The following is a 24,680-nucleotide window of genomic DNA, read 5'->3' on the forward strand; positions in this document are numbered from 1 at the left end:
AGTAGAGTTAAAGCTTTATAGAATAAACATACGAGCTGTGTCATTTATCGCTTAGCAGGGTGGTGATGAGCACAAATTGTGGAGTTTGCTGCCTTAGTTTAAATCCAGGGTCTGCCTGTGTGACTTCTTTTCTGCCTCAGTGTACAATAGGAATAACCAAAGTGAGAGGTTCTCATAATGAACCTGCCTCTCCATTCTCTTTGTAAAACATACTAATGGATAACCAAAAACACTGAATTCTTGGAGCTCATAGGTTCTTCTTTGGTATGTCCGAGTATACTTCTAGCAGTTGAGCTGTATGTATAGTCACTAAGAGTCAGGTATGACTGTAGCAAAACCTATTTATGCCAGTTTACCTGCTATAATTATTTCCAACGAAATAATTACAAAAAGAATACTGTTTCTATGAAACCAAATTTTACCACTTTGAAAAGATTCAATAAAGATAAGCTGATAAAAATATTTCTAAAGAAGTGAATGTGGGCAAAAATAATCATAAAAATTAGTGAAAAAATCTTTAAAAATGAATAGAAGTCTGACTGCTTCACAGGATCTTTAAGTTCTTAAAGACACTGAAAATGTAACTAAAGATAATGTGTTATGGGTATGGTTTAGACTAGAAAAATTACATGCTATTCAACAACCAAATTTCTCACTGAAAGAAAAGAGCTTGGCCTTAAATAAAAAAATAAATAATAAAATATATATTACATTTATATTTTTTAAAGTAAAAACTTTTCAAAACTGCATTTTCCATGTTACTAGACTTATTGCTATTAATCTACAATCTCTTTTTGCTTATGTTAGATAAAAAGGTTTTTTATTAAAGAAACCATGGAAAATGCTTAGTACAGTGTCTACTGTCTAGGGAAAGCTCAAGAAATTCCAGATAAATAACCTAACTACCAGGCCTATGCAATAAAAACCAAGACACTACTTGGTGTCCTCTAGAGGACAAGAAGAGTTCCTAAGCAGAAAAATACCACCTTGTACAGGGATCATGCAAGGTAAATGAAATACACACACACACACACACACACACCCCTAGTATTTACTTAATACATATTGTATTCCAGATATTTTTCAAAGTATTTTTCATTTCTTAAACTGTAACATCTATCACAGTAACGTATTCATGCACATCAGTGCTGGGCTTGTTGTTACCAACCTACTAAATGAAAATCAAGATGAGAAATTTTTAAGTCTACAATATAGGAAGCAGAAATGTGGTATTAATATCCAACATGATAAATAACAATACAATAAAACAATGGACAGTTATTATCTGGAGGAAAAAGGGAGGCTAATACTTTCTACCAATAATAATATTCATAAAAACAGAGATTAAATTTAAAATCATTATATTCCCCTTAATACTCTATATCAGCAGTTCCCAACCTTTTCACCACCAGGGACAAGTTTCATGGAAGACAATTTTTCACAAATGACAGGTGGTGGGGGAATGATTTCAGAATGAAACTATTCCACCTCAGATCATCAGGCATTAGATTCTCATAAGGAGCACACAAAGTAGGTCCCTTGCATGCGCAGTTCACAATAGGGTGCGTGCCTATGAGAATCTAATGCTGTCACTGATCTGACAGGAAGAGGAGCTCAGGCAGTAATGCTTGCTCACCGCTGCTCACCTCCTGCTATGCGGCTCAATTTGTAAGAGGCCACCCAGTGACTGGTACTGGTCTGCAGCCAGGAGGTTGAGGACCCCTGCTCTATACTAGTAATTTTAAGCACTAGTTCTTAAATTTTAGTTAATCTGTGGCACATTCTCTGTTTGGCTGCCATAGCCATTTTCCACACTTCTTTGCTCTGCTCCTGCAAAAGCTAATTTTTATTGGCTTTAATCAATAGGCTCCCTTGTCCTCTGGCTTCTGGTTAAGTTTAGTCAATGTGAGGCACCAGTAAGAGACTGAAGGGTGGAAAGAGTGAGGTCAGGGTGTTTATTCCCCAAGTCACAGGTTAGCAAAGGCTACATTCTTCTACTGAAGGTCAGTGCTCAAGACCCTTTCCTATTTCTCTTAATTCCAGTGACCTCTAGATCCCCTTTCTCTTTCAGGCTAGAGCTAGTAAATGGCTTCCTACTACTGTAAACCCAACCATCTTTTTGTAGACTACCCTTATTCCTAACCATTCTTTTGTGAATATTTGTCTTTCATGCATGTCCCCAAATTTTCCCCACTTGAGTGTCTTACTGTTTTCTTGTCAGGATCCTGACTGATAAAGAGTTACTGATATCAGAAATGGCCCAAAGCTCCAGTCAAAATGGAATTCAAGGATAGCAGGATAGCCTCCTTACCACGGAGTTAATGGGACAGTAGTGATCCAAGGCATGTGCTGGCAAGATGATTATTCAAATTGTCACTGGTGGTAGCATGGAAGGATGTACGATGCAGGGTAAGGCTTTGGGAGCCATGGCATTACTTGCTAAAGCAGCAATGGTAGTGTATAAAGATTATAGCATGATATGGCTGATGGCCCTAAGGAGCACACAAAGGTGAAAGACAAACTGAGTGCCTGGAATACTCAAGTCAGAATACAGGCAAAATACAAGAAATTTATGTCAGCTTTAAAAGGGTCCCTTATCCACTTAAGCCTTAAGGCAAATAAGGCTGAAGACCAACTCCAGAATCTGATTTGAAGGGTTATAGAATTGCAATGCTAAATACAATGGACAATACTAAGACCATTAGTTTTTGGTAGTGGGGCAATGATGAGAAAGCAGAGAAACATGGGATGGTAGTATCTTCTCCCTCCCCCTCAACAACTTCATTGAGGTATAGTTAATATACATAAAACTGTAGTAAAAAAACAAGAAAAATAAAAAATATTATTTCAACATGTAGCACTAGCCATATTTAGGTGTTTAGTAACCACATGAGGCTACTGGCTACCATATTGGACAGCGTAGCCCTACAACTATCACCTCTCCCAAGACAGCAAACTAAAAGAAATAATAATTCTATGGATGAATAACAGACAGTAGTGAAACCATCAGAAAACTGAAAGATGTTAGGGGTGATAATTCATACTATACACCCATTCAAACTGTTTATTAGGCTAATGCATGGCATTGATGCAGACTTAATCATTTCATAATGCTAACTATAGATGCAGTTTTAGCTGTACAATCTTTACTGGAGCATATTAACATAGCCACCGACACTAGGTATGAAGCAATGAACTTGATTTCTGTTTAAGGTAATTTGTATAACAAAGATAATCAGAAGCAGTTTTTTCCCTTCACACTAGAGGAGCAACATACTTTTACTCTCTTACCTTAAGGCTAGGTCAACTCTGCTCTCTTTGTCATAACATAGTCTGGAGAAATCTTGTTCATCTTGACATTCCAAAAAACATCAAGCTGGAATATTATATTCATGACATTACACTGAGTGAACTTGGGAGCAGGATATAGTAAATACCTGAGATGCCTCAGTAAGAGATATATGCTATAGAATAGGAGATAAACTCCAAGAAAGTTCAGGGACTTTCAGCATTGGTAAAATTTTATAGGCCACTGATCTGTGCATGCTGAAATAGATCCTCCATTGTAAGTGAGAAATTGCTGCACCCTGCACCTTCCTTCGTGAAAATGAAGCACAAAATGTGGTGGCCTCTCTAGATTTTAGAAGCAACATAGACCATATTTGGGTATACTTCTGTGGTGCATATACTAGGTAATCCACAGGCTGTCCATTTTGAGAGCAGCCTGGGGCAAGAAAAGGATCTACATCATACCCTGCCATGATGAAAGCTCCCTCTACTTTTGACTCTAAGATTCAGCAGATGCAATGATTTTTGGAAATGTCTGTGGCAAATGGAGATGCTGTATGACATCTCTGTCAATGGAAGCCTCAGTGTGTAGATCCCTCATGGTTTTATAGTAAAGACATGCAGTTTTCTAACAATAACTAATCTCCATTTGAAAAGCCGCTCCTTACTTGCTAATGAACTTTGGTTAAGACTGTGTACTGGGCCATAGGACTCGGAATGACAATGTAGCCCAAACCGTGCATCATGAACTAGGTGTTATCTAATTCAACATATCAAAAATGTACACAACAGCATTTCCTTGGTATATTTTCCTTCCCTGCAGCCTTCTTATGCTAGTTGAGGAAGCCCAAGTATACTGTATGAGCAAGTAGCTCAGAGGTCCCTAATACCTGCTACTACTGCTTCTCAATCTTTTTGCTTCAACCCGTATGTATGGCCTCATGGGGTATTCTCAGTGACTAGTTGATGAGGATGAAACAGTGTGGATCTGGTTTGTAAATAGAGTGTCTGGAATTCAATACCAGCTATGACTGTGGTGTTTACAGGTCCACTTAAGGGAGAGGGCCCTGAAATACAGTGGCTATCCCTCCAGCAGACAGAATTTCATTCAGCTAGTACATTTAACTGCACACTTTGCATGGAAGAAGAGATAGTTGAGGTAATGACATATGGCATGGCCATATGGTCAAGGACTTCAAAGAACAAAATTGGACGACTGGTGACAGAAGGTCTAGGGAAGAGTTATGAGGATATATCCTTCAGAATTGGTACAAAATGTAATGATATGGTATTCTATGTAAATTCTCTCCAGAGGGCATTCACTGTAGTGAAGGCTGTTAGTAATCTGAAGGGGGTAATCTCATGAATCTCAGACTCTTTACCAGGCTTACCTGGTACTTTCTCAGTGGGCCAATGTACAAAGTGACAATGGGAGTAGGGACACAGAAACTATGAACAGATTCAATTACATGGACTTCCTCTTCTCTGTGACTGATTTAACTACCACCACTGCTGAGCTCACAATTTTCCAGTGCTGAGACTCTGATATGGCACCATTCCTGAGAGAGAACAACCAAGCAAGTAGTGGCAGGCAGGTTACATTTGACTCTTTTCAACATGGAAGAGGCAGAAATATATCCTAATAGAATATGCCTTCCCTTTCTCTTCAATATTTTTGCAAGCTCCCTCAAATATGGATTTAACAGAATGCCTTACCAATTACCCTGGTATTCCTTGCTATACTGCCTTCAACCAGGAAACTCCTTTTTATGGCAAGACAAACAGAATTAGCGCAAATCTATAGAATGCATGGGTCATACATACCCCATGTATCACCACCCAGAATCAGCTGGCTACATGGAGTGGTGAAATGGCCTACCAAAGGAGTGGTTCATGTATGGTTTCCAGCTGGGAGGAGTTTGGGTGTGTTCTACAGGATATTATATATGGCCAACATCATCTCCTCCATAGCCAGAAGGCATGAGTCTGAGAAAAAAGAGGTTAAGGTAGAGGTGGCCACTCTAATAACATCAAATAACCCATTTAAAGGCTTTTTACTCTGTGTCCTGAAACCTTCAGATTGGTGGTTTTGGAGATCTCAGTTCCCAAAAGAAGAATGTTTTCTCCAGGTTTCAGAGATCTGGTCCTGTTGTATTGGAAGCTGAGAATACTCACTAGCTATTTTGGGCATGTCAAGCTGCTAAATAAACAGGGACTGGCTTATAATTTTTCCAGACTACCAGAATGATTTGGAGCTGTTGCTATACAATGAGGACAAGAAGAACTATGCTTGGAACTCAGGGGATTTACTGGGGCATCTCTTTAGAAATACTTACCTAATAATTTTGGTTATTGAAAAATTATAGTAATATAAGAAAGACAGGACCACTGAAGACTCAGAACCTATAAAATTTTAGTCACCTATCAGATAAAGAACCTTATTTAGCCGATGTGCTAAACAGAGTAAGAGTAAGGGGAAGATGTATTTGAGTGGAAGAAGAACACTATAATGATCAATTTTGAGCTTTCTGGCAAGTTAGAGGAGCAAAAACTGTATCAACTCTGTTTTATGTTCTATCTATTAGGAAGAAAATTAGGGATGGCTAGTATTTTAGATTCCAATTGGAAGCATGATTGAATTGGTATCAGCTCTTGGTGAAGCAGTAGCTGGATGCCCCCTCTCCAATAGGGACTCCATTAAACTCTCTTGAATTACCCAATTTGAATATATCTATTTATATATCTGCAAAAATCATAACTTGATATACTAAATTGCAAAATGAGCACGATGGCAGTTATAAGGACCATGTCTTTGTTTATGAAGACAGATAACATAATATGTACACACAAAACCATGATATTAAAAACAACATGATTTCAACAAAAATAAGATGGATGTTTAAAGTTATTTATTACATGAAGTTGAGGCAAAACTATATGTTCACGAAGATCTATTTGTTATATAATCTTTGGACAACTCAATAATAATTTAACTCTGGCTAGAGTACATGACAAGCTAATGGAAATGCCTATCATGTCCTAAAAGTATATTTCAATAAAGAACTTTTCATAATAAAACACTGCTTTAAGATATAATTTTGATAGCACAATTTTAAAATAAAACATAAAATGTTGTAGTTGGAAGTAAGTGAATTCCTTTAACTCAGGGAGGAAAGAAAAATATATACTTAAAATATTTTGTTTTTGTGTTTGCATTAATTTAATTTTTTTGTAACTGCCCCAAATTTAAGAGTTAAAGTTTAAAATAGTTTTACATGATTCACATTCATGTTTAAAAACTTAGTACAGCCTTAAGGATAAAAAGGAAAAATGTAAAGAGAGATAATACAATAAGCATTATCTCACAACCTCAGCACTCTCTAATACGATTTGTCAATGTAGATTAAAATATCACTTCCATCATATCTTCATATTAAAATTAAAATTTAGTATGTCATTAGGAACAGAAGAAACAAATAAAACTGGCTTGAGAGTATTCTATATTAATTTTCCACCTTTAACTTCTTGGTTATGAAAATTTATGCTAAAAGTCAAATGAGATTCATTTGGATTTCTGATCATTCTTTTCTCTTTTTGTGTTATATTCTGGCATTTCTTAAAAACATTAAATTTATTTTTTTCTTTTATTCCCAAGAATTTGTCATATTCTACATTTTTTAAATGATTTATGAAACACAGCAAAGTTTCAGAGTACCCAGTGACTATTGTTTGAGAGCTAAAGATACAAGGAGAGTTAAAATTAGAATACAAAATACCCGAAAAGCCAATTTTCTGAGTATATTTTCAAGTTTAAAAGAAACAATTTTATTTTCCACAGAGATCCCAGCCTGAGCACTGTATCAGTCAAAAAAAATCAGTTTTCATTTCCTCTACAGTAACTCGAAACATAACTGATATTATACTGGATCTTCACTTATCTTGGATTAACCATAATGACTGCATTCTTAATTGTAAAATTTTAAAATTATAGAAAATATATAACAGCTGTTTTCTTATTCTAATATATTGAAGTAAGATACTCTTCAGTTGACAGTGCTCCTTTCTGCCAAGCCGTAAAGTCTAAAAATGAAAGATACATGCATCCTGCAAGATTTATCAATTATTTAATGTACACCAATAACAAGATTGTCTTGGTCATTACTGACTACATAACAAAGCCATGTTACTATCATTCAATAGTACTCTTCTAAGTTTTCCTGTTTTACTTTTCTTCTCAAGGAGTTGGTGACACTTACCAGAATGGGTCCTGAGGTGTCCTGTGAGGGCGTCCCTTCTTCTACAGGCGTAGCTACAGAAAGGACATTTGAACGGCTTCTCTCCAGAGTGTAACTTTATGTGTCTCAGAAGGTTGCCCTTCTGAGTAAAAGAAGCTCCACACTGGTTACAGTGGAAGGGGCGTTCACCTGCAGTAAAGAGAAGAAATGGGAAGTATCAACTAGGGGATGTGCAAGTGACTAATTTGCCATCCACTGTTAACCAAAGCCAGTTCTCTATGCTAAAAATGTTCATCTCCCTCATAAGTCTTTTAAACATTTATCTTCCTAGAATTTGCTTTGCCAATACAGTTACCAAAGTCTTAAGTTTTACATCAAATGATCTTTCCCCTTCTATGTATAAATGTGACAAAAGTCCTATCATTGACTCAGAAGAATAACAATAATAGCATTTATCATTGGTTGAACAATGAGGTGCTGTCACTTTAGGGCCTTACACACAATTGGATGCTTTCCATAGAATATTTCAATCCTTTCTTACAATGACAATAATTAGGTTGTTTTAATTTTAATTAACAAATGAAGAAATTAAAGTCCATAGATCAAAGTATTTTATTACACAGAGCTAGAAAGTAGTCAAGGTGAGAAATGAACCTGGTCAGTTTGGCTACAAAATCTTGTTCTCTTTATTTTACCATGCTATCTCTTTAAAATTGGCAGAAAATTTGAGCTGAAACAGACCTTCAGTCTAATTCCCTCATTTAGCTGATATGTAAAGGGGCAACTAAAAGTTACAGCAAATGAACCAGCTTACAAAGCTCATTAGTACAAGATTTTCAAATACAGGCCAGGTTTCTTGATTCTCCTGGTCACTAATAGTAAAACCTTTAGCAAAATTTCCAAATAAAATTATTCATCCAGACATGTCCTGTACACGTTTTTTGTGAAAATTATTATTTGAAAGGAATCTTTTCTCCCCGTTTTTCTATTACTGATATTGCTATGAAGTTTTTAAGCCTCAATTATAAGTTTGGTCTGTTGCCATCAACTGGCTCACCAATGTCATCAAATATAAAAACATGTACGCAATGAAGCAGTACAACTGGCAAGTAGGATCAAATTGATAGCCTTATCAAACCATAAAGAAAATGCTATTATTTTAAATTCACCTATCACTAAAGATATACATAAAATAAAATAAAAATTCAAATATAAGTAAATAGTAAAAATGTATCATACTAAAGCTCTAAGTTTAGAATAAAAAGAACATTACAAAACAATTCCCTTTTGGTTGAACTGGACCATTTCTTTACCTGCAGTTAGATGATGATTGTAATTTTAATAGTTTTTCAAAAAGCTTACATTGAAATGTCATGTTTCATATATCTTTAACTGAAACACACATAATAATGAATAATAAAAACTCAAGGTTTTTTGGCCCTTTGACATAATGCAAACTCAATGATTCTTTTATTAAAGAAAGCTAAGAGGTATAAATAAGATAAACTATGGTCACTTTCTGGCAGCAGCTATTGAAAATTCTATCATATAGGTTTGTTATAAAACCTAGATAAATTTAAAAATTGATAGATCAAGTATATCTCAAATTCTGTAGTATTTAGTGTTTTGGGAACTTAATGAGGTACATACCAAAAAGGTGTAATCTGTGGGTGCGGTGGGGGTTAAGGTTTTTTCTTAAGAAATCTGGAGCTCTTACAAGCTACATGTACAAGAGGTCCTATATTGATAATATTGGATCGAAAAAAATCTGTAATGTTAAAGTTCCCTTAAGTGGTATCTTCTTAGTTTGATTAACCTGGTAAGATCTATATCTCCTCATATAAAGTCTTCCAACATAAGGTTTTAAAATAAATTGAATTTTGGCAGATCTTTTTTACTTTTACACACAATATACAACTCGATTATTTGATTCTCTTTCCTAATGGAATCACAGGCTGCAACTTTTTAAATCAAGAATTTTCCACTCCCAACCCCTGCCATAGTAATAAAAGGAAAGATGGAGGCACTTCTTTCACAAATTAAATTTTTAAAGAAAAAGGAAAATAGCAAATATATATTATACTTTTCACTCCAAAAATTTGATTTTACTTTTAAAATATGTCTACGTAAGGTTTCCCAAGCAAGTAACAAATTCGTTCACAATAACTTTACAAGAGTTAAATTACTAAGTGTGGTAAACAATTTGAAATCATGTCTGCCTTTAGATAATACTCCTATAGCATGCTGACTCCGATTTCCTTTAAACCTCCTACAATGTTTGAGTTGAAATATTTCAAAATCCCTAATTTAGAGTAGTTCATTCTTCAAAAATAATGCTAGTCTAAAAATGAAACAATATCTTTTTTAAAAAGAATTTTAAAATTCACCTAACTGAGTTTTATGCGATTAATGAAAGGGTAATTTAGTTTTTACATTTACAAAATACTCTAGATATCTTCAAATCTTTTTAATAAGAAATTACTTCTGAATTTATATGATCATCCCCAAATGGCATAGAAGAAACAAAAGGTAGTCTAGGTACATCTGGAAATATTGTCCTGTTGCTGAGTGTGGAAATCATACTATGGAAGTCTTTGGTAAGTTCCCAAGGACATGGGAAGTAAAGAAGAAAAAGGCATGATGAAGGTAACTAGTTTTCTTCCTTTTTTTGGTAAGAGAAAAGGGGCATTGAAAATAATACATTTTAATTTCAATAAGATAAGGCTTTGGGAGATATTGATTTGAATTATGAATAAGTCTTGATAGATGCTTTTTACATTTGGATACTAATTTTATGGCTTTCCTCATTTTATTTGCCTAACTCCTGTTGATGTCTTGATTATATGAAAAGATAATTATCATTTCAAGAGTCCACTTGTTTTATTGTGTTCCAAACTAAAGTTAGTTGGAATCATAATGAAACCCTCAAAGACAATACTGTTAGAAACAAGGATTAAAACAGAGGGTAATTTATGAGATTTCTAAAAGTATACATAGTTATATTCCAGGAATAATCCAAATATAGAAGTAATATCCATATCTGTCTAATAACAAATAAAAGTGAATTGACTCAATTTTTGATAAAGTTATTTCTATAAAACATTAGCAACCCTTTTATTCAATGTCGTGGGGTATTTCCTGGCCTAGGCATTACAGAATAAGTGTAAAATTATCTGATAATTAAGTAAAAGATTCAGTTAACTATCTTTTCTCTATGCAAATGGTACATATGCAAAAACTCCATACTGTCTATGAAACTTTAAAACAACATATCTCAATTATTTCTTGTAAATAATTTGTTCTTTAAATGGACTGCATCAATGTGCCCTTTTTGAGTCAGTTTAGACTTTGTCTGAAAAAAATATGAATCATGTTCTTCATATGTATATCAAAGCAAATTTTAAGAAAATCTCACAAATTTACTAACTACATTAATGGAGCAATCCAAGCTGAAAACATTAAGTAGTTTGTTATAACCATAATGACTAATCTTTCCCCTGGTAGGCACAAAAATCTAGACTAACAAAACTGGATCGAGGAAAATAATTAAGGTATGGTCATGTGTCCTTCATGTCCATATCTCAATCTGTTGTTTTGTTTTTATTTTTAAATACAATAGAACAATCTACTGGTCCATTTTTATTTATTGACTGGGTGAGATTATATATTATTTTTATTATGGAATATCTTATATTTCAATATTTTATGTACCTTCATAAACACCTATTTCTAGACCTGCATTTAAATATTCAATTAAAATGCAAATATATATGCATCAACTTGCTTTGGTGAATCAAAGACAGAGGGTGCTCCTATGTTGGGTGGAACAACCTACAAATATGCAGAATCTCAAGCATCTGCTGAGTGCCTTTGAGCAAGAGGATGGCTGCACAAAGCTGCAATGTACAAAATACGGTGCTGAAAACTGAGTTACAAGATGGGAGTAGATTAAGGAGAGGCAAAATTAGGGAATTCTATATGTATAATGTCCAATCGATATGTGTTCATGCATGAATTGATTTACTTTCCCTATTTGTTTACTCTTCTCTCTATATTCCCAGTGAAGAGTGCCTGGAGTATCTGATGACAATATTACCTGATTACTTACTAAAGTAGCAATACCAAATCAATAAAATGAAGCCATTAATAAGACACTGCAATTGGTACTTTAGTAGAGTATGACAGAGAAAGAAGAAGAGTGGATTCGATCTGATGCTCCATGATATTGTAATGAATTGGATGGTTGTGCATCTTTTTTCACTATCAATTTTATATTAGAGGCTGGGCACGGTGGCTCATGCCTGTAATCCCAGCACTTTGAGAGGCTGGGGTGGGTGGATCACCTGAGGTCAGGAGTTTGAGACCAACATGGTGAAACCCTGTCTCTACTAAAAATACAGAAATTAGCTGGGCCTGGTGGTGGGCACATGTAATCCCAGCTACTTTGGAGGCTGAGGCAGGAGGATCGCTTGAACCCAGGAGGTGGAGGGTGCAGTGATCCAAGATTGCACCACTACAGAGCAAGACTCCAACTCAAAAAAAAAAATTATATTAGATATTCTATGAACTAAAAACAATAAAATATATGTTTCTCAAAGGCATTATAAGGTTTTAAGACAGTATCTTTAATATGAGAGATAAACAATTGATAAGAGTGGGAAGTTCTAAAATGCAGACTAGTTCATGGTATTAAGGAGAAAACATTTGGCTAATGACTAGATTCTGACTACATTTTTCTCAATCTAGTTTAAATTAAAGAAATGCAAATAGACTTTCTAGTCTCAAAATGGTACTAAAGTGGTGTTGAAAATGGCAGGACACACTCAGATGTATAAACTGGATCATCAGAAATATGTTTAAGTGTCTAGTTTAAAGATATCATATCCACAATTTCAAAGTTGACAAAGCATGACAGGTATCACAGCTTCTCCGTAAATGGCTATTAACTTTAAGAAAAATCTGGATCTGAAGAAAGTATAATAATTTGCACAATGCTCCAATGAACAGTGATTGACAAAAAAAGATAGTGTTGCAAGTGTACTTTAACATACTCCTTGCTGTTATGAGTTGAGTGAGTCTCGTATTCCTAGGATTTGTGGAAATCTGTATAACTGTTTATAAACTTCATTATGCCAATTAGATTATTTTCAAAAATAAAATAATTCAACTCTACCATACTAGTAAATAACAAAAGGACAGTAGAGTAGGTATATAATTATTATTGTATTTACAAATTAACAATCCTCATGAATATTATTGTAGCTACAGTGAATCACTGATTAACCTAAATTTTCTAAAAACTGTACTCTGGTTCTTTGAATTTTCTTAATTCAGAACATAAAAGATCAATTAAAAATCTTCTAAATACTGTTTTTAGTTTATTTTTTAGCTTAAAATTTAACATTGCATGCAATTCAACTGAAAAGCCATTAGACTGACTGTGTTTTGTTTGTATTTTACTAGATAGGAGAAGTTACACATTTGAATGAGTGTTATCTTCCTTAATACAATCACTCTTACATAATGAATATATTATAACTTTGTGGAACTTGTTTTTAGAACTGTCGTTAGAATTAGTTCATGAGCGTAGATGAAAAGTAGATTATTTTATAGTCTTTTCCCTTTACTTTTTATCAAATAGATACCAAGCTTGATCTTTCAACCTTTTCTAAGACACTTAAAAATTAAAGAAAAAAGTTACACTAGTAATATAAATATTTTTAAAACATTGTGCTGTTTAAAAAGGAGATAAAAAACCAAAAAGCAAAATGTAATTGACTGTATGATTGGAATAAGTATATATGTTCTAAAGCTGATGATTTTGATTATGATAACACTGATTTTAATGTATAACTTCTCACTGTAATTTTTAAGATATCAGCCTTAGTTTACAGTCATACCTTATAATAAATTCTTGGTATACTGACATACCAAGCAATAGCGTGTCTGAACAAAACCAGTATGGGCATCAGAAAACCCTGGTTCTAGCTTCAGCAATGCCTTTACCTACATAAGGGATAATGGACAAATCACTTGACTGTTTCTTCATGTGTATTATGAAAGGTTCGGTTTAAAAAAGACTTTGACCTACCTTGTATCTTTAATGTTTTAAGCATGTAATTGTTAAACTATTTAGAAATAAAACTTTTAAATAAATTTATTGTGATTTATATTTCTTCCAAAAAAGTATATTTTAAAACTCTGAGAATATTAGTTATTAATATTTTACTGTACACTACACTACTTTGCATTATAGTGAAAGCCATCATTACCATTAAACCAATTTTCATACGAACTTGAATCTTTTTTGTTAAGAGTCAACGATCCTCCTAGCTTACCACTTACTATCTCATTTCTCTTGCTTTTTAAGAAAAAAAAATTGGCAAAGGGTTTAAAAAGATTTAAATAAGACCTTCTCATTTGGTTAGTTTTCACAAAAAACTTTTCACCTCTCAAATGTTTAAAAATATAGTATGAATTAATCTGTGGGCTTTTTCCTCACTCTATCCCAGAATTACATATTCCAACCTACACACCAGCCACTATTTGTCATATTCAATCCTACATATATCCTTGCAGGAGTTATAACCAACAATTACAGAAAGATGGTAGCATCCCTGAACTACAAAAGCACCTGCCTGCTACTGAGACCTGTGGTAGGATAGGCAGAGATCAATCAGAAATTGTATTTCAAGGAGTTAACTGGATAAAGTGAAAATTATTCACTTACATAAATGCATGAGTGCCATTTTGTAGTATAAACTCTTATCTAGCAAACTATATTACCTGCCCATGGGTATGGTAAAATATGTATAGAAATACAAAAGGATTAAGTTACACAATGAAATTCTCCTATACCTTTTGAACCCTTATCATATTATTGCTATATTAAGAACTGTGGAAACTGAATCCCAAACTTCTTTTCTGATATGCTATTCAGATTTGAAGGCTGGAAGTCAAGACCCAGGCTACTCTCTGTTTTTCTGCAATCCAATACTAGCAGAATTCTGAAAAGGTAGTTTTCACCACTGCCACCCCTGAATAAAAAGGAAAGAGAATAGATGTCAGGTAATATCAACATCAGATGTCACAGGCAGTCATCAGGTTATTCTTTCAGCTGCTTACCAGTGTGACTCCTTTTATGTACCATAAGCACATTGGGCCCAATGCAAACCATGCCACAGACGTCACATTTCAGTTTACCATTCGGAAGCCGGATTCCTCCCTCGCCTTGAAGCTCCTGGACTTTCCTGTTGTCAGCCACCTCGCTGCTCTCAATTAGGGGTTCTTCTAGGCTGCTACCCTCATCATGGCCCCTGATCTCATCTTCACGGCTCAGGGGTTTCCTGTCACACTCTTCATCACTCTGCATTTCTAGCTTTACTGAATTTGCTGTAATTTGAAAAGAAGAAAATAAATTTTAAATACATGTTATGTATTCTCACCTACATCTCTTTTCTACTCATTGTCATTCTACTAAATGGATGAAAATGATATATAAAGTAGAATAGAGTTCATCATCGAATGCCATGTTAATACATACTGTGTTCTATGATATTTTAGTGAAATGTCATGGAAGTGAAGACAGCTCAGGAAAACTCTAGGTAAACAGAATGACTATTTCTGCACATATTTGTTTCTTTCACTTAGACATTTGCTTTTTAAAAAAGTTTTTTTAATAATCCTGGTATTGGCTTTTGAGTCTGTCACTAAGACTCCTAGGACTGAGATAGGATTATGGAAGAAACAAGATTAAATATTGCTTAACACACTGAACTATGCCTCCTCTTAATTTAATGATCATTATGTATACTTCATATTCTCTGTTTCACATCAGAGTACTTGTATAAACCTGCTTCTGAACAGGGCAAGAGAAACAATTCAGGATCTTAATCCAGCAAATGTCTTTGACATATGAAGATACACTGTCAAGGCAATGTTCTAAAATCAAACTAAACACATATATTCAGTTTAGAGCTATATAAATGTAGTACACAGACCTCACATGCTCTTAAGTTACTCTGCCTATTTTTTCTATCTAAAAAATTACCTATGGAACATGTTGTTTGAAAATCAAAGTATTCCAACTCTAATCTATGCACACCAAAAAGCAGCTAATCACAGTAATGGCATAGCATGCATGTACACACTTGCCACTGTTAAGAAATTTAATGCCTTCTGTTTGCTGTTTTTGGATCATCCCACAGAAAAGTTGGAATTTTGTTAGCACAGCCTTCATTCTGGATTGCTGACAGAGTCTTTTCGTAAAGCAGAAACAAGCTTTAAGTGAGTATCAGTTTTTTATCCAGTAATATAGAAAATTTCTTAAGAAGTCATATCAAAGTTACTAAGCAAAACAACTTATTTGGTACTACTTGATTAGAGGAAATATTTTCATAAAAAGGAAGTAAGTTCTTTTCATTGCCATTGTTTTCTTAGAGAAACCACACAGCCTGTGATTTGTCATTAGTACTTATCACAAGAGGGTGCACTATCAAAATGGCTCTGTGGTAGAAAAGTACTGGCATTATAATCTTGAACTAATTATTTAAACTGAGTCTCATGTTTGCAAAGTACAGATGAACTCAGATTACTGAATAAAGTTCGAGCAGAACAGTTTAGGTATTAAGAACGAGGACAGTGAGGAACTTAGGTTTAATTTCACCATGTCCTTTATAAAACGGGGATGATAATGGTACCAACTTCCTATGGTTGCTGTGAGCATTAAATGAGTAAATATAGGAAATGTGCTTATCTTTTTTTTCCTGGATATATAGTGTTCTATTTCATAAGGTTTTTATGAAGATCAATCAACTTATGGTACATAAACTACTCTGAGATCTACAAAGTGATATGCATCCTTCCTGGACCCATTTCTAACAGAGTACCAACTATATTGAGTTTTACCCTATTTACAAATTGTTACTCCCTTACTAGTTTTTAAAAAGAGTTGGGACAGTATTTTATCCATCTTTATATTGCCAGCATGCTCAAGAATGTTGTGGTATATAGGAGATGTTCAAGTAGTATTCACTGAGATGTTTTACTAACTTAAGAGTTTTATTGCTTTAAACTTGCTTTGTATGTTTAAAGAACCCATAAACATGGCAAAGAAAAAACAAAAAACATAAAGAATAAAAATTACATATGAAGTTCTTTTGTAACCAAGCTCACTATCTTTCAGGCCCTATCTCAAAAGCAACCAGTATCATAATTTTCAAATTCCAAATAGTCTGAATCCATTTTATAAATCTAGCATCATTTGTTCATCCAGTTAATCATTGGAAATTTGAAATTATTTCTTGTTTCTTGCTATTACAGACATTATTTTACAATACCACATAGTTCTGTCAATCTGACAGATTAAAACTGGTATTTTATTATCGTTTTTAAAAAGCATTTTAAAATTATGAGTGAAGTTAGACATCTTTTTCTATGTTGAAACGTTCTTTATTTTTTCTCAGAATTATTTATCAAAGTTGTCTGCCCATTTTTCTATTAGGTTGTCAGTCTTTTCTCACTGAATTTAAATGCTCTTTATATATTAAGGAACTTAGCCCAGTGTTTATATGTTTTGCAAACATTTTGGTTTATCTCTTTACTCAAGGGCATTTTTTGGCATATATGCTAATTTCACATGTTGAATTTTTAAAGACTTCAGTTATGGCTCCTGGATTCTATATCTTGCATCAACAGGTTTTTCCATAATCTAAGTAAATTCTTCCATGATATTTTTTCTGGTAAGGGAGACTTTTAAAATCAATGCAAAATGCTATTGGTTATCCCATATAGTGCTATATTCCATTCATAATTGCCATTTAAAATTAAAATTAAGAAAGAAAATCACTGAAAAGTGTAACTTTATACAGCATGACTTTATACCACTTAGTGTGCATAAAGTGTATCAGAATTCCATTTCAGGAATGAAGAAATACATAACTGAAAGTGTAGTTTTAGAACCTGAAACTATGAGTCTTTTAAATTTCAAAATAGCTCAGAATTATGAAGAATATGACTGACATTACACTACTAAGTTTAATTGGGAAATTAAAACATAATATGAAACAGATAAAAATGTGATTTTTAAAAGTGTGAGATATTACAAATATAGTTAGAACTTTTTATCTATAGAAGAATATACTACAAATAAATACAGAAAAAATGCATATTTTGCTAAAACCAAAATAGACAAGAAATAGTAAAGCCGTAGTAATCTATTCTCTAACAATACTATAAAGAAGTATGTTTAGAATATATGAATGTATATAATTTTGCTGTACTTCTATAGTAAATCAATAAAGTGCAACACATTTTAATATACGCATGTCATACATTAAATTTTGCATTTACATGGTGCATATATACAAACAAAATCCCAGTGTAACTAATCTTTCACCCATCTCACTACAATTAGGTTGAAATTCTAGAATAAAAGCAATTATTCTTTGAATCTTAACTATTACATAGAAAAGTTTTCTCCACTCATAGAAACTCTCCCATGGTTTATTTTCACTATTTAAGATGTTTGCAATTAATGTAGAACACCTAATATTTTAACTTATTAATGATTAAATGTAAGTAGTAAACTTAAGTGTATTCTAAATTATAACTTATATATATATAAGACTTTTGTTATAATATTTGTAGCTACACTATATGATGCTACAACTATTGAATTACAACTATTAACCACTGTACAATAATATTCAGAGTGCTTTAGTTTTCAAATATTTGAAATTAGATTTATATGAAATTTATTTTACAATTTGGTAACACAAAGACATCCTCATGAATGGGCTATAAAGATGAAAACTTGTTCATTTGAGTAAAATGAAAAATCACTGTTACAATTCTCAATACCAAGAGTTATTTTTCAAGCTTGTTTCTCTGATATGAAATAAAGAATGTAAAACTTGGGCATATTTGTGTAAATGTACACATGTTATCATATGCTAATAAGCAATAATGGTTTAATTTAAAAAGAATTTTGCCAGAACAAACTGTTAGCAATGAAAAGGGGATATGAGACAAGATTTTAGTTTTGATGATAAAGATGTTTCTTATACTTCAGTTGTAATGGCACTTCTATTTAGCATTTATATTTATAACTGTTACATCCATATTTTAGTAGACTCAGGTTTGTGAACACAAGGAAAGAATAAGTTAATAGAAAAAAACTGTTATGGTCAAGTTTATGTAGAAAAAGCTTTGAACATATTTCAGGATAAAAAGTGCCACATATTTTTCCAAAAAAAAAAAAAGCTTCAGGATATAAACATTCTCATGAATTCAAGCTTTTCCCCTCTTCTTCTTTATGCTTTCAAAATACTATTTATAAACACTAGAATGTAATCTTGATGCCATAAAAACACCTAGTTTAAGCAATTCCATTTACAAATGACAAGAAGTAAAGACACTTGCACAGATACTCTTTTTTAAAGTGACTTTCAAGCCAAACAATTTTCAATTATAAAAGCTCCTTCAGTAACCATTCTAGGCTCTCTACAATCAAAGGCTTCACAATAGTCATTGCTTCCAGATACATAATAGTGAATGGACAGTTACACTACACTTGCCTTTAATTCACTAATATGATAATAAAAGGATAACTGAATAAAAGCCTTTACACAGGTAAACAGGTATAGATCATTGTGAAAAAAAAGGTAGAATCTAAAACCAAATGGAGCAAAATCATGTTATTTTGTGAATCTATTAAAAACAAATTAATTTAATCCAATCAATGTCATAATGGACATTTTCTTTGCCACCATTGTACTTGAAAAAGTAAAAAAAAAATCAAAACTCAAATTTTACTCACGTAAGAATGAAAGGGATAATAAAATGCACAACAGTCATTACATACATTTGTAGACCTTACATTCATTCATAGAACTCATCTACCTTAGCCAATAAGGAACAAAGACAGCACTGAATTCTCTTAAAAAACCATTAAACCAGTAAATATTTATTAAGTATCTACTACATGCCTAATACTTTGTCAATAATAATAGTAAAGGTTTAAAGCCTAAAGCAAAAAAAAAATACTATTAACTTAAATAAGTAACCCATATTAACACAAGAGTATGTACTCCAAAAATGGCCATAAAAGAGTTCATGAGTTCGAATACAGGAAATATTTTACAAACATATGTAATTTGGTTACATAATAAATTTATTGAACTGAACAATATATAAATGTAAAAAGGCACTTCTTTAAAACCTGGACATTTTACTTTACTACTTTTTATGCTATAACTTCACAAAGTCACCCATTTGTGCAAGACAGCATATGATTTTGCAGTCTGGAAATTTATTTCTTCAATAATATGAATTCTCAATTTTTAAAATTTTTAAGAAAAAGATCACTTTATATGCATGATAAATATATTAATTTTAAATTTTCAAATTAAGATAATAAATTCTACCCTCATCATTAGAATTTTATTTTCACAAACTGCTATAATTTTTAAATGTCAAGTTCTGGAAACACCATACATAGTAATGAGAACTGAAAATATCAATTTAAGACATTTTTAAATATACATATTAAACTTTCTACAAGTTAAAACTTTATTATTAATATGACCTGATTCTACTAATCTACAAACAAGTTAGTCAAGTTTCCTAACCAGGAAAATAATGCAGAGGGATTATGATTTATTTTCTCTATTTAAAGTGATATATTTATTGATCTTATAGAGTATAAAATAAGCTTTCTAGTTTAATTTCTATGAAATTGGTGACTTACTTTTGTTTAGTTGCCAAAGTGTATATTTTAATTTTAATATTTAATTTTTCAAGGAAGTAAATATTATGGGAATTAAAGAAATATTTTTTTCACAGTGTGGAACAGAAGATAGTAAAATACCATCCTTACTTACCAAATGAAAAAAAGTGTATTTCAGGTGTGATGTGTAAGTGGACTTTTTATATGGTTGGTTTCTGTTCCCTGGCAATTCAAGTGGGCACTTAAGGGATTTTATAACTTATAAGCATGAACATTTCCCAGTCTATGCCAGACACTTGAAATGGTGTTATATACACTAATTGAACCAATATGGCTATCTAATAATTTATTGAAGTTTCTTCTACACTAATATAACTCTCTCTCATGTAAACTTTCTAAACAGAAACACCAAACATGATTAAATCCATGTTAATATCCCAACAGCTGTTTAAATAATGTGTTAGGAAAACAAAGTGCCTTCAAAACTGTGATGTAAAGCCCAATTATTTACTAAGAATTTACCAACAGTCTAAACAATTAAAGTAAAACCACAACAAAGGTATATGCAATCATTTTTTAATATCCTCAGCAAAATTTCATGCAATGTATTTGTTCCTTTTGACTGTGGATAAATAAGTGGATGAGTCTTGAAAAACAGTTTCTTCACAACATCCTTAAAGAATTTGTTTTATAAATGGTGGGACATGTCCAGACACTGGTGTCACTGAGCTGCAGCTGAGCCACTTCTGGGTAGCATTCTAAATCTGTATATCACATCACCTCACTTTTCTCTCCATCCTCTTTCTTCTCTGTTCAATATAGCTATATTATGTATTTCTTAAACCCACTGGAATTACTCCAGATCAAGACAGTACTGATTTCTGAAATACTGTTATTATTCCAACAATAGTGTAGTAAAGTTACCCTGCACCTGAAGGCAGAAAACCAGGGTCTCTACCACCTCTTCTGCCATTTAACTTGTTATGGGACCTTGGGAAATTTGTTTATCCTGACTCAGCCACTAGTACCATCTAAAATATGGGGGGAAATAACACTTGATGTTCCTGAAAACAGCAGGCTAGATAAAATAATCTCTGGTAGACTACAGATTTAGAATCCTTTTAATGATAATAGTAATAATAATGATAATAATAATAGAAAAATAAAACAGTTTTTATGATTTATAAAATACTGACATATTCTTTTTTGATACTCAAAATGACTGCATTGTAGGAAGGGTAGCCACAGATAAACACTGAAGCATGGTTGTTAAGTGGCTATTGAAAGGATACAAGTTAGTAAATGTGAACTTGATATCAGTTCAAGATCTTTTGACTCGTAGCCTATCCATCCTTCTATGACATGATACTGGCTCTCCAATGAAACAAGTAACTTACATTAGTATTATATTTAGGACAAAAATCAGTCATAGGCAAACAGTTCTTACGGTAGCTGTAAAACTACGTCCACCAGTTGAAGACGATACCAGAAACTTAAGTCCCGAATGGTCAGATAAAGAAATGTTAAGTTTCCATAAACCAAACTATTGAATTATGACTTTCTATCAAAACTGGGATGCATGTCTCACTCAAAACAACTACCTCATAATTTCAAAATTTGCTTTGGTGTTATCAAGGGTATGTCCATGCAGTACACCTAGTTGCTGAAGAATCTGTCAATATTCAATCTTTTCCTCCTCCTCTCTATTTTTTTAACATTAATTTCTATACTCCTTGTCCTGCTATGACTTATCGGTGGTAGGTCAAGGCAGCAATTTGAGCAGTAAGTCAATATTATCAATATTAATCTCTAAACCAATAGTTTATGAAGGATAGCATTTCAGGATTTCCTCTGTGGTCATGTTTTGACAGTCTTGTGTCAATTATTGATATAAAGATAAATCACACCTGTGAGTTGGTAATGTAGAATTTTATTTACATTTAAACAGATCTTGGCAACAAAATAAAGACCAAAAAGTTTCCTCCCTACTTTCATGGAAAAAAAATGTAAACGAATGGAGGGCAAAATATCTAACTTCCTGATGATCCTCCACAATCCATGAAACCTTGTATAGCGTGCACATCATCAAAATACACACCTTTATTAGCTAGCACAGTAGCACCATTGTGGCCCACGGATGGAGTTTCTATTTTTTGGCGGACAACTAGTTCATGAGAATTATACAATGCAGAGAAAATAAACCTACTTTAAATAGAAATGCCTCAGCCAAACAGCAGTCTATCCCTTTATCCATCCTTTCGATGAATGATTTCATTTGCCAAGTCCTAAAGGTTCAATATCTTCTATGTCTTGCACATGTAACTGTTTTTGCATCTTCTTGGGCAATACAACTACTTTAAGATCCCCATGACCTCTCACCTGGAACAATATCAAAAACTTTCTAACTGGTCTCTTTCCTTCAAACTTTTGCCACACTCTTCTCCCCCAATGCATCTATATTCAATTGTTAGATTAATCTTCCTATTGCAGAGTTCATATTACTCTTCTAAATGTCTTCAAGAACTGCCTACTGCCTACACATTAAATACAAAGGTATTGGTGTGGAATTTAAGAACATCCAAAGTGTAGTCCCATCATATCCTTCAGCCATATGTCCTATGAGTCTTTTAGTTACTCATACCTTTTCCAGTCAAAGCACTGTCCTCAGTTTTCCAGAAACACATTTATACATCTCTACTTACTGGGTTTTTTTGTTTTTTCCCAAGCACCTGCTTTTATTTTCTGGGATACTTCCCCTATTTCTATAAAAATTAGCACATCATTAAAGGATCACTTATCTGCTACCTTTTTCATGAGTGTTTTCTGAGCAAAAAGTTCTTCTCCTATGAAACTTACTTCACTTTACATTACAGTGATTTCATCAGAACATTTGCCTTACCTCTACACTGCCTATAGTGTAAGGTCCTTGAGAGGAAATACTGCCTTTATTCATAATTGTAAAATCATTCTATCCTTACACATACAAAGCACCCAATATGTATTTGTTGAACCAGTGCTGCTGATTTACGTATGATATTTCTGTTTTTAAATTACGAAGACCTCACATAAATCAAACACACATGATGAATAAATATAACAATACAGATTTAGGTTTTAAACACAAATCATCAATATCAAAATAACATTAATTAAAGAACCATTAATGACAGGAAAGAATTTAGGTGCATTATATATATCAACTGAATTAATCAAAATAGCCACTCCATGAAGTATGTAATTTTATCCTTATTTTACAAATGAGGAAACTGAAGCTCAAAATCAGTGAAGTAACACATTCAATTCATACAAATATTCAGAGTCAGAGCTGTGACTGGAACTCAGAACTGATGACCAAATTCTTGCTATTTCCCTATGACGCCAAAAGCAAAGTAGCTAGTAATAGTTAGTAAAGAAAAAAAACAGATGTCAATATGTTAAAGAATGATACCTTTGAATCAGTGTATACAATCTGATATGTTTTTTACTCCACAGTGGAATACAGGTGTAGCAGATTGCCAGTTTGAGGTAAAGAGAAAGTTGTCTGAGTAAGCCTGTTTTGGAAGAAGACCAGCTTACACTGCCAAATTTCCTGAGCGTGGATTTCATTTCATATAAGAGCAATCTACTTTGAACTGGTGTTTGGCAACCATCTGCTTAACGTAACTGTAAGAGGCTTGTGAAGCAAATTACATTGTGAAATTATCTTTTTAATAAGAGCAGTACAAAATTCTTAACCTAACTTCTGTAAGAAGTAAAATCCAGCTGAGTGGGTATGTTCCCAAAGGGACCCACAAGGATTCCCTGAGGTCACTAAGGACGCTTAAACAAGGTCAGAAGGCAAGGCTGCTGGCGGCTCAACAGAAAGAGATAAGGAAGAGAGCAGGATTTCTATCACTGGGCAACGGCAACAGAGGGAGGAGCCAAAGCAGTGCAACACTCTTCAGCAGCTTTACCGGGTCTCTGAAGTGAAGCAACAGGGGAACCCAACAGGTTTCCATACCCCAGGTTCAAACATCCCTGGGTCATACACATTGAGATCAAGGCTACAAAAGTTCTTTCCCTGCTGTTCTTCCATAAACACTGTACTACTGGTCTGAGTCAAATTAAACAGAGTCTGCATTTGGCCCTGAGATGCAGGATTGGTCAGTTAGAAATTAATAACCAGTAAGATCTATCAAGTAGTGAGAAAGAGAAAACTTGTGGTGATTAAGGGGAATTAAAGCAATTTTTGACAGATCAGTGCCAGATACTTATTTTCCACAATGTAGCAGCAGCAGTTTGTTGTTGTTGTTGTTGTTCTTCTTCTTCTTCACAATGCTCATACCTAGTTTTCTACTCCTAATGAATGAATGAACATTTTAAGTAGGATTACAGAATGCAAATAATTAAAGGCAAAAACATTTACAAAGCATCCTATGAAGTATTTAAAT

General features: G+C 33.3%; 1 protein-coding gene across 2 annotated transcripts in view; it reads right to left on the reverse strand.

Moving 5' to 3' along the window:
• Nucleotides 1-24,680, reverse strand: part of IKZF2 (IKAROS family zinc finger 2) — a 151,134-nt gene that overhangs the window by 41,604 nt on the left and 84,850 nt on the right. For both annotated transcript variants that reach the window (XM_034955067.3, XM_055109073.2), the window contains 2 exons: nt 14,649-14,915; nt 7,545-7,712 (listed from right to left, as the gene is read on the reverse strand). In XM_034955067.3, the coding sequence (XP_034810958.1) occupies nt 7,545-7,712; nt 14,649-14,915 (435 nt within the window). The remainder of the gene's footprint in view (nt 1-7,544; nt 7,713-14,648; nt 14,916-24,680) is intronic.

This window comes from Pan paniscus, chromosome 13 (assembly GCF_029289425.2).
Source record: "Pan paniscus chromosome 13, NHGRI_mPanPan1-v2.0_pri, whole genome shotgun sequence".
Taxonomy (NCBI): Eukaryota; Metazoa; Chordata; class Mammalia; order Primates; family Hominidae; genus Pan; species Pan paniscus.